Source organism: Arachis stenosperma, chromosome 9, assembly GCF_014773155.1.
Source record: "Arachis stenosperma cultivar V10309 chromosome 9, arast.V10309.gnm1.PFL2, whole genome shotgun sequence".
NCBI classification, from domain to species: Eukaryota; Viridiplantae; Streptophyta; class Magnoliopsida; order Fabales; family Fabaceae; genus Arachis; species Arachis stenosperma.
The window spans coordinates 128597847-128611298 of record NC_080385.1 but is presented as its reverse complement, the minus strand read 5'-3'; the positions used below and the strand labels follow the sequence as shown (position 1 = coordinate 128611298).

Genomic DNA, 13452 nt, shown 5'->3' with positions numbered 1-13452 from the left:
GTGTTGGTCCATAAATGCCAACCCGACACATCCTTTCGGATGTCACTTTTCTGCCGCACCCACGAATATAGTGTTGGGCACACTCTATTGACCCACGGATATAGTGCCGGGCACACGCTATTCACCCACGGATATAGTGCCGGGCACACTTGCATGCATAACCCAAGGATATAGTGCCTGGCAAACTCTTGTAGTAGAAAAGATTATAAATCATAATTCAATCCCAGGGACATAATACCCTGCCTGCATACTATCATACTTAACCCAAGGATATAGTGCTTGGCAAACTCTCATTATTCAACAAGTTCATCATTCCTCTTTGAGTCTTCAACTCATCATAACCATCATCAATTCATCACTTCCATTCTGAGCTCATTAGTTCATCAATCTCCCAATTCATTGTCAACAATCACCATATGCACCCCTCTTCCTGCTCTCTCAACAAACTCATCCGTAATACACCAGAAACCTAAACCTCCGTTTGCTAAATTTTCAAAGGAAAACTCAACTTAAACCCCTAGGACCTTTTCCATATTCCAATGCTCTAAAAATAAGCCCAAGAGTCTTAAAATAGTGTTATAGAAGCTTACAACCTTGTCAGGAAAGTGAAATAGTTGAAAACAAAATTTAAAATTATGAAACGGGGCGTGTATGTCCGCACTGGGGTGTGCGTGCGCACACCCAGGAAAATTTTGAAAGTGTGCATACGCACAGGGGTGTGCGTAGGCACAGGTACTAAAATTTATAAAGTCTGTTCACTCGCACAAGTTGTGCGAGCGCCCCTAATAGACGTCCCTTCCTGACTTGTGCGTGCGCACAGGTCTGTGCTTCCGCACAGGTCGTAATTCTTCATTGATGTGCGCACGCACAAGTTGTGCTAACGCTGCAAGCAGTAAGCCTTTTTCTGCCTGTGCATACACACAGGTCTGTGTGTCCGCACATAATGAGATTTGTTTAGGTTTGTGCGTGTGCACAAGGCTGTGAGTGCACATATATCAGAAATCCTGAAATTCTGTAACTCTGTAGAATTTCAGATTTTCAACACCAACTATGAATGATCATAACTTCCTCTACAAAATTCTAAATTTTGCAAACTTTATATCAAATCAAAGGGTTTTCAATAATCTTCAAATATAAATCAAATATAACAAATTTTGAAAATCGAGGCAAAAGTTATGATCAGACAAAGTTCAACAAAAATTCTTTTTCACCCAAGACCTTAACTCCTCAAATTTAACCATCTCTCAATTCAAAACCAAACCAAAACATGTCCAACCATCATAAACCACTACTACATACAACATCTTATCATTTCATATCATCCTACTCACTTTCACACTTAAATTACTAAGCCATTACATCATATCTCACTACCAATCCAAAATTTCCAATTCAATCATAAATTCACACTCATAATCATCATCAACCAAAAACAACCTCAACAACTAAAAAAAATCTCAACATTCATCACCAACCTTCATAATCACTAAAATACCAACAATCTTCATCAATTCATATAGTCATTATTATTATTGTTCCAATTCTTCTACACAACACCACTTCCATATTAATATCCATTATTATTCATCCACAACAACAACAACACTCCTAAAAAACAATAATTCACACATTCATCAATAATCAATATTTTAAAAACATCAACAATAATTCTCATCCATATTCATCACACATCATGCTCCAACACATACATTTCTCTCAATCTCATCATCAAACATATATCACAAACATTAACATATTCAATCCTATCTTAGGGTCAACTAGCCTAAGTGTCTAGAAACATTATATATTACATAAAGAAAACTAAAGCCATACCTTGGCCGATTCCCAAATACACCAAACACCAAAACGAAGCCACCGAGCTTGATCCAAAGCCTCAACCAACTCCAACAAACACCAAGGCTCAAACTAACAACACATATATCACCAAAATCAAAACCTAGAAACCATAAAGCAACCAACCAAGAGGGTTTAGTGAAAGTTAGGGCAATATTTACCTGCTACAAGAGATCACCTAAACAAGCAAAATCATAATTCTTGCTCAAGAACTAAACCCAAAATGCGTATAAACTTAGGGCAGAAAACTGGGGAGTGAGCTTCGAGTTCTTACCAAAAAAACTTAAATAGAAAGGAAGAGCTCGTCGAGAGCTTCGCATAGCCGCAAACGGCTCGTCAATCGGTTATGGCTCGTCAAATGGCTCCGGATCAAAAGTTATGGCTTAACAGCGCCCTTTTCTATTTTTGGGGAGCAAATAAGCTAAAAAGCTCTATATATGTTAGACCTTGGGCCCGGTTTGGGTCCGGTCCAACCCGTTAGTGTTTTTTGGTCCGTTTGGCCCACTTTGGGCCAAAACCTTTAAGTTAGTGTCCGATTTTCGATTCTAAATTATTTTTATCCTTTTAAAACAATAAACCACTTTTCAAAATATTATTTTCCAAAATACGCGGTACTGGATAGACTAGAGCCGGTACTGCTAGCTTAAGCGCCAGTACGCATTTTCACAGCAACTTTTTGAAAGGAAATACATTTTTCAACTCAGAAAATTTCACTGAAATCAAATTTCACATTTATATTTTCAAATTAAAACTTCTAAATTTTGAATCTATTCCGGGAAACTAAATTACTTTATTAAAACGGTTTTACGTGAAAACGCAGGTTCTTACACGTTTCGTACCGCCGTCCATACCTCAGCCAACATCTCCTCCATGAGCGTTACGCATCACCGTCCTCATGGGGGAACCTTCCTTTCGGTCTCCAATGAGCGTTACGCATCGCCGTCCTTACTGAGCCATCTCTATAGTATCAAGTGAGCGTTATGCATCACCGTCCCCACTAGATACTTGGCACTAAGGCCCAAACAACACTCAATTTCTTCTTTTAATCTTTTAATTCTTTTATTCTCTGTTATTTATTGAATTATATTTCCACTTAACTCAGCAACCTTTGTCTAAGTTTCGTTTCCAGTGTCATAACCTCTGTAAGAAACCTCTGTCTTTCAGGTGCGACTCTCTTTAGCCGATGTATGCAAATATAACCTTTGTAAGCAACTTCGGTCTTACAGGCGAGGCTCTCTCTAGCCAATGTATGTATTGATAACCACTGCAAGCAACTTCTGTCTTATAGGTGCGACCATCCCCTGGATTGGCCGATGTATCTCTGGAAGCGAATCTCGGTGGACTCACCACCATATCTCTGCTCGTTTTCAGCAGGTACATAATCATCTCAGTTCGTTCTCAATGCCAAACAATACTTCTACTTATCCCCTTTTTGTTTTGATCTTTCTTTCATTTCTTTTATTCCTACTCTCTGCTCTCCTGTGGAAGAGGTTCTTTTAATTCTTTTAATTTTTTCTCTCTACTCTTCTATGACAGAGGTTTCTTTAATATTTTTCTTTCCTTTTCTTTTCTTTCTTCTTCTTTTCTTTCCTGTCATTCTATAATATAAACCAATTTCGCATTATTCCCTCGCCTCTCCTTATGTGTCTTATAGAAAAGAATTATAAAGTTCTTTAATTAAGTATGCGTTCTCTATAGCTTTTAAGATCATTCTGTTTGCTCTTCTCTGATTTATGATAATATTAATAATATATTTACTAGATAATATTCTTAATAAAATAATAACAATAGTATAAATAAGATATTTTCAATAGTAAATAAGTAATATATATATATATATATATATATATATATATATTTTCCTTAAAACTTAGTTTATAAAACCTTACTTTTAAACTTTTTCAATTACTTTCTAAATCATGAACCTTTTAATATTCTATTTTTAACCTCAATATTTTATAAAATTATATTTGAACCCTGATGAGAGAACTTTTGCGTGGTCTAGAAATTTGCGGATAAATCCTCGTTGCAAGTATAGATCTAAACCTTCAAAAGTCCTTTCATACAAACGTTTTGGTTGTCACAAGTAACAAACCCCTTTAAAAATTGTTAACCGAGTATTTAAACCTCGGGTCGTCTTCTCAAGGAATTGCAGGGAGGTATGTTCTTATTATTGGCTATGGAGATTGTAAATTGGGGTTTTGAGAATTTAGGCAATGGGCACAAGCATATTTTCAAAGCAATAAAAATAAATAACTGTAAAATAAACTCTTGGCAAGGTATTAGAACTGGAGGTCCTATCCTTATCAATTGTGATGAAATTAGGATTTTAATCTCACTTTGTTAACCTCTAGCTATGAAGGTAGATCAAGTGGATTAATTAGCTTAATCCTCAGGTCCTAGTCAATTCCGATGGAAAGACTAGAGTTAGTGGAGTAACTCCCCATTTCAACCACTCCTTTATTTGACAACTCAAGCGTTACCAATAAATCAACCAAGGCCAAAAGGGAAAAATCTAAATTATTTATATAAATAAAGGAAAACAATAATAGATCTGAAAATACCTCAAATTAGCATTAATAAAGATATCAAATGTAACATGGAAGAGTTCATAAATTAAATTAGGAAAATAAATAAAAATAAAGAACCTGGGATTGAGAGCTACTCCTAAAACTAAGAGAAATCCTAAATCCTAAGAGAGAGAGAGGAGAAAACCCCTCTTAAAACTAATCTAAATCATGAGAAGTGAATTATAAGTGCCTGATTATGAATGGATGCATTCTCCCACTTTATAGCCTCTAATCTATGTTCTCTGGGCCGAAAACTGGGTCAGAAACAGCCCAGAAATCACTTCCAGCACTTTCTGGTCCATACAGATCGCGGAAAAGTGACGCGGTCGCGTCGTCCACGCGGCCGCGCGGGTTGTGTTCCTGCCAGGTCACGCGTCCGCGTGACCCACGCGTTCGCGTCACCTGGCGTCGGGGCAGCTATAGTAAATTATATATCAAATCAAAGCCCCGGACGTTAGCTTTCCAACGCAACTAGAACCGCATCGTTTGGACCTCTGTAGCTAAAGTTATCGCTGTTTGAGTGCGAAGAGGTCAGGCTGGACAGCTTAGCAGTTTCTCCAACTTCTTGTATTCCTTCCACTTTTGCATGCTTCCTTTCCATCCTCTGAGCCATTCCTACCCTGTAATCTCTGAAAACACTTAACACACATATCAAGGCATCTAATGGTAATAAGAGAGGATTAATAATAAGCAAATATAAGTCCAAAGAAGCATGTTTTCAATCAAAGAACATAATTAGGAAGGCAAATGTAAAATATGCAAATAGTATGAATAAGTGGGTAGAGAGTAGATAAAAACCACTCAATTGAGCACAAGATAAATCATAAAATAGTGGTTTATCAACCTCCCCACACTTAAACAAAAGCATGTCCTCATGCTAAGCTCAAGAGAAACTATAAAGGAATGAAGAGGAATGGTAGAATGCATGAGATGCAACCTATGAATGCAACTAAATGAAAAATGTTTCTGCTTACTTGGTTAAAAGCAAATAAATCCTCAAGAATAAATATGAACTGGATTTCACTAATTCAAATCATAAAAATGAAGTACAAATAGACATGTAGAAGGAAATAGCTCATGAAAGCCGGGAACAAAGAATCGAGCATCGAACCCTCACTTAGTAGTGTATATCACTCTAATCACTCAAGTGTTTTAGGTTCGATTCTCTCAATTCTCTACTAACCTTGCTTTCTAAGGCTTGCTCTTCATCTAACAATCAACATAAGTTTAATGCATAAATACACATATCAAGAGGTCTTTTAAGGGTTGTAATGGGGTTAGGGTCAAGGTAGGATTGTATTTGGCCAAGTGGACTAAAATCTGAATCCTTAATTAACTGAAACTTTCCCACCTAACTTTAGACAATCCATGTAATCACAATACAATATCTAACCATCCATTAACCATGTTTTCCACATATTCATGCATTCTAATGTCAAGTATAACTCATATGCATTGCTTTCACCACTTACTTTGGGGCATTTTATCCCCTTTCACTTATTTTGCTCTTTTTCTTTTCTTTTTCTCCTTTTTTTTTCAATGCATATGATTAAAGTATTGAATGCATGAACATATTCTCAACATTCTTTCACATTTTTAGAAAATTCTAACATACTCAATTCTCAAACCAATTGTTTCCAAATCCACTCTTCCCCACACTTAATTCATAAGCATTCTCACTAGTCTAAGCTAACCAAGGATTCAAATTAAGGACATTATTATTTTTCGCTTAGAGTTAATGATGTGCTAAAATAAAGAACAAAATGGGTAAAATAGGCTCAAAATTGGGTTGTAATAGATAATGAAAAGGTTAAGGCCATGTGGGTATGTAAGCTAAGTGAAACAAAGGCCTCAATCATATAAGTGCATGCATACATTAAACAATGGAAATATAGAATTAAGCAAGACAAAGATCACAATTTTAGAGAGAGAAACACACACCAAAAATAAAATATTGGTTGATAAAATGCAACCAATCAAATAGGCTCAAGATCTCACTGGTTTTGTGTGTTCGAGCTTTAAACCATGTTCCAAAATAATATTTCTTTCATACAAGTTTTTCAAAAAGTTTTATTCAAATTAGTGAAATACTATAAAAATTTTTTGAAAAAGAAAATATTACTTTAACCAAGTAGTAAAATATGCACAAAAACAATTAAACATGCAAATGCAACAACTAATCTACAAAGAAAATTTAAACATTGGTGTTGAGACAAGAAAGTACTAACCCATGGAGATCGGTATCGACCTCCCCACACTTAAAGATTGTACCGTCCTCGGTGCATGCTGAGATGTGCAGGTGGACGGGTTGTTCCAACTGATGCTATTTTTCAAGATTTTGCAGATGGACTTGTCTGTCTTCCCATGTAAAATTCTTTCCATTCCCTTCCTGGTGGCCATCCTGAAAGTAAAAGGAAAGAAAAGTAACCCAAAAATAAAGATAGAAAATAAATGAAATATGGGTTGGGTAATGCCAAACGATAATGGTCTCATTTACATGGAAGCTTCAACATGTACGTGAGAAAAGAATAGAAGCCATGGCATGCCAGTGGTACAAAATGTACAACAATGGGGAAGAGAGTGGGTAAGGAAAGAGAATGTAAGTTCATGTCAATGCAAAATTAATACAAATAACGTAAAAGATTAACATTGACTTAAATAATATTGTCCAACAGTGTGAAACAAGTTACCAAAATAAATTCAAGAAAAGATGTAACAGTTGAATAAGAAGGGATATTTAACACCAATGGAAAAATAAAAAATTCAGAAAAGAAAATAAAAATATGCACAAACTTAAAATGCAATGAATGAGAGTATGCAGATAAATCAAAATAAAATAAAAAGAAAAATAAGAAGAATTAGAAGGGAAAGAAGGGAAGAAGAAAGAAAGAAGAAAGAAGAAAAGATAGAAGAAATTAGGATTGGGGAAGAAAAGATAAGATATTTAGCAAATTAGGATAAGCTGTGCGGCACAAGCGACGCGGACGCATGGGCACGCGGTCGCGCGACTTGCACTGTAAGTTAATCGACGCGGTCGCGTGACTCAATTTATGCTACTGGCGTGAGGGCAGCCTCGCGCTCGCATAACTCTCTGTTCAAAATCTTATTTTGCCAAATTTTGGGTGACGCGATCGCGTAGGTGACGCGATCGCGTGGATGGCCATTTTTGAAAAATGACGCGGCCGCGTGGGGCACGCGGTCGCGTGGGAGGGCTTGGGCTTCTAGCACGAGTCCAGCCCAATTCCAGCACAACTTTCGGCCATGTACCTTTTTGACGTCAAAAATCAGGGCGCGCGGCCGCGTGGGTCACGCGGTCTCGTGGGAGGGCATTATGCCCATGTGACGCGGACGCGTCAGCGACGCGGTCGCGTGGGTCGATATGTACCATTAGCACGCCTCCAGCCACGCTCCGGCGTGACTCTCTATTCACTTTTATTTTTCCTTTCTCTCCAAGCGACGCGGATGCGTCGCTGATGTGATCGCGTCGCGTAGCAAAATTTTTTTTTTTATGCAATATGCAGATGCAAATGTAGTGCTTAATGTGAATGCTATGCATGATTCTAGGTTCAATAAAATAAAATAAATCTCAAAAACAAACAAAACTAAATAAAATTAAAATTTGCAAAATGAACGATCATACCATGGTGGGTTGTCTCCCACCTAGCACTTTTAGTTATAGTCCTTAAGTTGGACATTTGATGAGCTTCCTACTATAGTGGCTTGTGCTTGTACTGATCCAGGAATCCCCACCAATGTTTGTACTTCCAGTAGCCTCCGGGGTCCCAAACTAGGCGCAGAAAGCCTTCAAGTAAGTTAAAGCAAGTGACAAGGCCCCAAGAGTGGTGATTGGTGATGGAGAGATTATTCTGTGGTTGACAAGGAAGTGCACTAGAGCTTGAGTGTTGATTGTTGAAGGTAATTGGTGGTCTGATTTGGGTGAAGAGAGCTTGTATAGTAGAGTTTAGATCGGCAAGTGCTTTCTCCATGGAGGTTGGGAGTAGATAGGAGGGTTCATTTGGTTTATAAGGTGGTTGGTATGGTGGATGAGGGTTAGGGTCATATGGAGGTGAATGGCGGAAAGGGGCTTGTGAGTGTGGCGGGTTGAGGTTATGTTGAAAGGATGATCTCTGAGCATAGGGTGGGGCTTGTTGGTAGCTACAAGGTGGTCCACCATATCTATCAGCTTGGGATGCATTGTGGCCTGGTCTTTGTCCATGATATCTAGGATGGTGTTGTTGCCTAAAGGGTTGATTAGATCCTCTTGGCTCCATCCATCCTTGATTGGTCTGACCTTGATGCATATTCCTGCTGTGGTTTCTATTTCCTTCAACAAAGTTAGAACCAAACTCAAAGCGAGAGGGGTGAGAATTCATAGTAATTAATAAAAATTAAAAACACAAATAAATAAACAAGCAAAAGAAATTTTTTTTTGAAAATTATTTACAATAACCAATAATAAGGCACACGTTTGCAATTCCCCGGCAACGGCGCCATTTTGATGAGAGAACTTTTGCGTGGTCTAGAAATTTGCGGATAAATCCTCGTTGCAAGTATAGTTTCTAAACCTTCAAAAGTCCTTTCATACAAATGTTTTGGTTGTCACAAGTAACAAACCCCTTTAAAAATTGTTAACCGAGTATTTAAACCTCGGGTCGTCTTCTCAAGGAATTGCAGGGAGGTATGTTCTCACTACAAGAAAAATACCCATTCAGCCACACTTTTTTTAAGCTACATTTGAAAAGCGTAGCCTATTCATAGAATAGGCTACGCTTTTCTCCGTGTTGCCTTTTTATATGAGAAAAGGATACACAATTGTGGCATCATTTAAAAAGTGTAGCCTTAGGTATTTTAGAAATCACTTATAAAGCGTAGCCGTAGGTTAATATCTATAAGTTCACTTTTTGTATCAAAGGAAACGCTTTTAGAGAGTAGCCTATTCATTAAGTTTTGGGTGCGTTTTAAAAGTGATGCCTAATGTATGAGACCAAATCCTAACACTTAGTGAAATTTTTATTCCTCTTTCAATTCTCTCCAAAAGCACACACGCACACAGCACCTTCAATTGGAGGAACCCTCACCTTCGCCAATCCTTTGGCACACAATCCTCACCTTCGCCATTCTCACCTTCAACACACATCACCTACGACACTCATCACCTTCGCCTTTTCACCGTCGCTGTTGACTGTCGCCACCCAGTCACCACTCACCACATGGCTGCGCCACTCACCAGTCACCAGCTCACCACTCACAAGCTCACACTCTCATCCTCTCTCACACACACACAAAAGAGGGAAAAATCAGAAAAGGGAAGAACGGGAAGAAGAAGAGAAGAAGAGAGGAGAGGGGAAGGAAGGAGAGGACGACGCCGGCTAGGGCTCTACTGCGTGGACCATCGTCGTTGCGTGCGCTGACCGTCACCTCGCATTGCCATCTCGTGCACTCACCGTCGCCGCTCAGCATCATCGTCGCATGTGCTCACTGTCGCTGCTCAGCATCGTCGTCGTCACTCAGCATCGTCATTGCCGCTCTCCTGAGAAGGTATGTATCGATTTTCAGTTTGTTCTGTGAAATTTGGGAGGTTTTGGGTTCCAATTTTAGGGTTTTTAATTAGGGGTTGTAGCTTCTGGATATGACACTGATAGGAATTGGGGGTTTTACTGCATGAATGGTTTTAGCTTCCTGGTAGCCGAGAAGCATGTAGCGCAGAGCACTCGACTCCTCAACTGATGAAGAGTCCTTGATCAAATTCTTGATCTCCTTCACAACATCCAAGTAATCTGAATCCGATAACCACAATCCATTAGTGGAAATTCTTCAACTTTATCACAACAACACAAATTCAGCATTTTCTATATTGGGAGAGAATCACACAGAACAGAGGAATCGAGGCAGAGCACCTGAAAAGAAAATAGGAGAAGTGCATGTAGAACGTGTGGTTGAGACAGCATACTTGTGCTCTCCATAGGAGGAAGGGTAAGAGAAGAGAGGATCTTGAATTGGATCCAAAGGGGAAGATCTGAATAAGCATTTGGATTGAGAAAGAATGGTGTAGAGAGCGAGGAAAAGAGTTGTGAAGAGGTATACCAGAGAAAAACAGAGGAGCTTGAATTGGAAGATTAGAGGTTTGGTAGTGGTAAAGCCATTTTTGATGTGTTTTGATGTGAGAATGCAGACAGTAACTTGTGTCTTTGCTAGCTGCAAGCCTTCCAGACAATGCTACTTTCTTCTTGACCTATGTGGCTCTCAAGTAAGATAATATTTCATATTTCATTTATTTATTTACTATTATTCTTCTAGTAATGCTGATTAAGTCTGTTTGTTATATATGCTAAAGGGTGCATTAATGCAAACTTGATTTACAAATGGTGTTTCCATGATCTTGTTAGTTATCATCTTCTTATGAAGTTGGGTTGTGCATATGATTTAATGTTCAACCAAATTAAATGACTTCTATTCTGTTTGTTAGATTTTTTGTTGGCTATGGTCTTGAGCTGTCCCGATTATAATAATTACTTGATGAGGTAGAGATTTTTCAAGTCTTTTTATAATAACAAAAGTTGGATGTGTAAAAATGTAGAATAACATAGAACATAACTGAAATAAGGACATACATATATGCTGCTGAAGGCACTTGTTTATGTTGATTGCATGTATCTGAAGGTTCTACAAATGTTCTGTTTCTCAGTAAATCTTTTACTTTACATAATTTATTTTGCTCCCAATAACACTACATAATATTATACACTCAAGATGCAAGCTCAAAAGAAAATGAAATGCAATCTCTATATCTGCCCATTTAGTTAATTAACATTGCATGTATAAAATTGATTTCTTTAATATTGAAGCTTGATTGGTGTTCTATTTTTCATCTCATTTTAATATTTGTTTCTATAGAAAAGCCATGCCATATGTCATGTATTACATGTCTTGGTCAATGAATTGTTACCTTCTGCGAATTTGCTCATTTTTTAGCTAATTAAGACTTATATTTTTATTTTTACTGCTATCTTTGCAGGTAGGATCGAGGTACCTAGATCATTTGATTGTGGAATGAAAATATGGTAAAGCAGCTTCTCTATGTCCCAATTTGCTGCGAGGATCAGCTTCAGCATGGGAGAGGTACTGCATGGCATTAGTAGTTTTGTTTGCAGTTTGTGATTTGTTATTCAGTTACTGATGGAATGTATTCGACAGATGGGTATTTCACTTTGCCCACCTCCGTCAACTTCCTGTTTTGGTTCCTTACATGCCAACAGAAAACCCTAGACTACGTGATACTGCTTATGAGGTAGGCTAAAACAAAGCAGTCGCTTTCAAAACTGATGTGCTTACGTGGTATCTGTTTTGAACTGATGTGGGACCAAAAACTTTGATTTTGATTTTGGTTCTACAGGTTGCCCTTGTGGCATTGGCTACAAATCCATCTTATCATAAGGATCTCTTGTCCACTGTGAAATCATGGCCATCTGTAATTTATTATGCATTACCTGTAATTTCAGCCATCGAACCTCAGCTCAATACTTCATCCATGACCTATTCGCTCAAGGAGGTTAGCCTGATTATTATATTTTTCTTCTTTGAATCTTTTTTACCATTTTAGACATTAACTTGTACTTATTCTTTGTCAGGCATTGGCAGAGTTGTATATTATTGCTGGGCAATATGATAAAGCATTTTCATTTTATGCTGATGTACATTTTCTGATTAATTTTTCCAGTGTTCAGGTAGCTATTAAATTAATTAAATATCATTCAAATGCTTTGATAGTAGGATAAATAGTCTTTAGTCTATTTTGTTTTGACTGTTAATTCACTTTCCTTTTCTTTTTTCTTTTTCTTTTATTTGAAATTTTCAGCTTATGAAACCAGAACTCTTTGATTTCATTGATAAATATAACCTACAAGATTCAATCCATGAAAAGGTAAAATTATACTTTGTAGCAATTGATATTCAAGTTTCATGTTTTTATATGATTTTGTGGTATTCTCTAATGTGCAAAATCATATTTCTCATCTTTGTTGGCATTCTATTGCAGCATCCGATGAGTTTCATTTACAAGCTTCAGTGTAATATATTAGAATCTTGAGCAAACATGTTTTCAATAGTTGTGGATTGAGATTGAACATTTCTTAGACATTTATAGGGTTAAAAAAGTAGATTGATCTTCTTCTTGAAGATGGACATATTTTCATGTTCTATCTTGTTTTTGTTCTCATTGACTGATAAATGGACTGTTACTTGTTTACATTTGCTTCTTGTTCAGGTTGTCCAATTGATGATGTTGGATTGCAAGCGTGCAGTTCCTTTATTGATCCAGCATAGGGACTTAATAAGTCCACAAGAAGTTGTGAAGCAACTTCTAAATGCTGATGTTAAGTGTGACTGCAGATACTTTTTACATTTGTATCTCCATTCACTATTTGAAGTAAATCCGCATGCTGGGAAAGACTTTCATGATATACAGGTAGGCTATTTTCCTTTCATTTAAGCATTGCAGGCTTCCTTTTGTTTGGGAGCTAAGGTGAACCTTATTGCTGCAAGTTTGTGTTTGCAACCTTTTAGGTTTTAACAGACTCTAGCCATGCCCTACTTTTGTAATGCATTTCTTTGTGATAATTGGTGCACGAAATTGTGATCACTACAACTTCGCACAACTAACCAGCAAGTGCACTGGGTCGTCCAAGTAATACCTTACGCGAGTAAGGGTCGATCCCACGGAGATTGGTGGTATGAAGCAAGCTATGGTCATCTTGTAAATCTCAGTCAGGCAGACTCAAATGTATAATGGTGATGAACGCATAAAACATAAAGATAAAGATAGAGATACTTATGTATATCATTGGTGTAAGAGCTTCAGACAAGTGTATGAAGATGCCTTCCCTTCCGTCTCTCTGCTTTCCTACAGTCTTCATCCAATCCTTTCTTACTCCTTTCCATGGCAAGCTCGTGTAGGGTCTCACTGTTGTCAGCAGCTACCTCCCATCCGCGCAGTGAAAGCTAATGCAAAGCACTCTGTCACAGTGCCGCC

At 37.7% G+C, this 13452-nt stretch overlaps 1 protein-coding gene and 2 long non-coding RNA genes across 3 annotated transcripts in view; 2 read left to right on the top strand and 1 right to left on the bottom strand.

The window, feature by feature from the left end:
* Positions 1-9944, bottom strand: part of LOC130949923 (uncharacterized) — a 29532-nt gene extending 19588 nt beyond the window's left edge. Inside the window, exon 1 of the mRNA XM_057878520.1 lies at positions 9904-9944. Within this exon, the coding sequence (XP_057734503.1) occupies positions 9904-9944 (41 nt within the window). The remainder of the gene's footprint in view (positions 1-9903) is intronic.
* Positions 9945-11449: 1505 nt separating this feature from the next.
* Positions 11450-11867, top strand: LOC130947906 (uncharacterized). Its single transcript, XR_009072858.1, has 3 exons — positions 11450-11543; positions 11619-11712; positions 11818-11867. It is a non-coding gene; the product is annotated as an uncharacterized LOC130947906 (long non-coding RNA).
* Positions 11868-12088: 221 nt separating this feature from the next.
* Positions 12089-12892, top strand: LOC130947400 (uncharacterized). The gene is made up of 3 exons (XR_009072642.1): positions 12089-12115; positions 12280-12345; positions 12688-12892. It is a non-coding gene; the product is annotated as an uncharacterized LOC130947400 (long non-coding RNA).
* Positions 12893-13452: the final 560 nt, after the last annotated feature.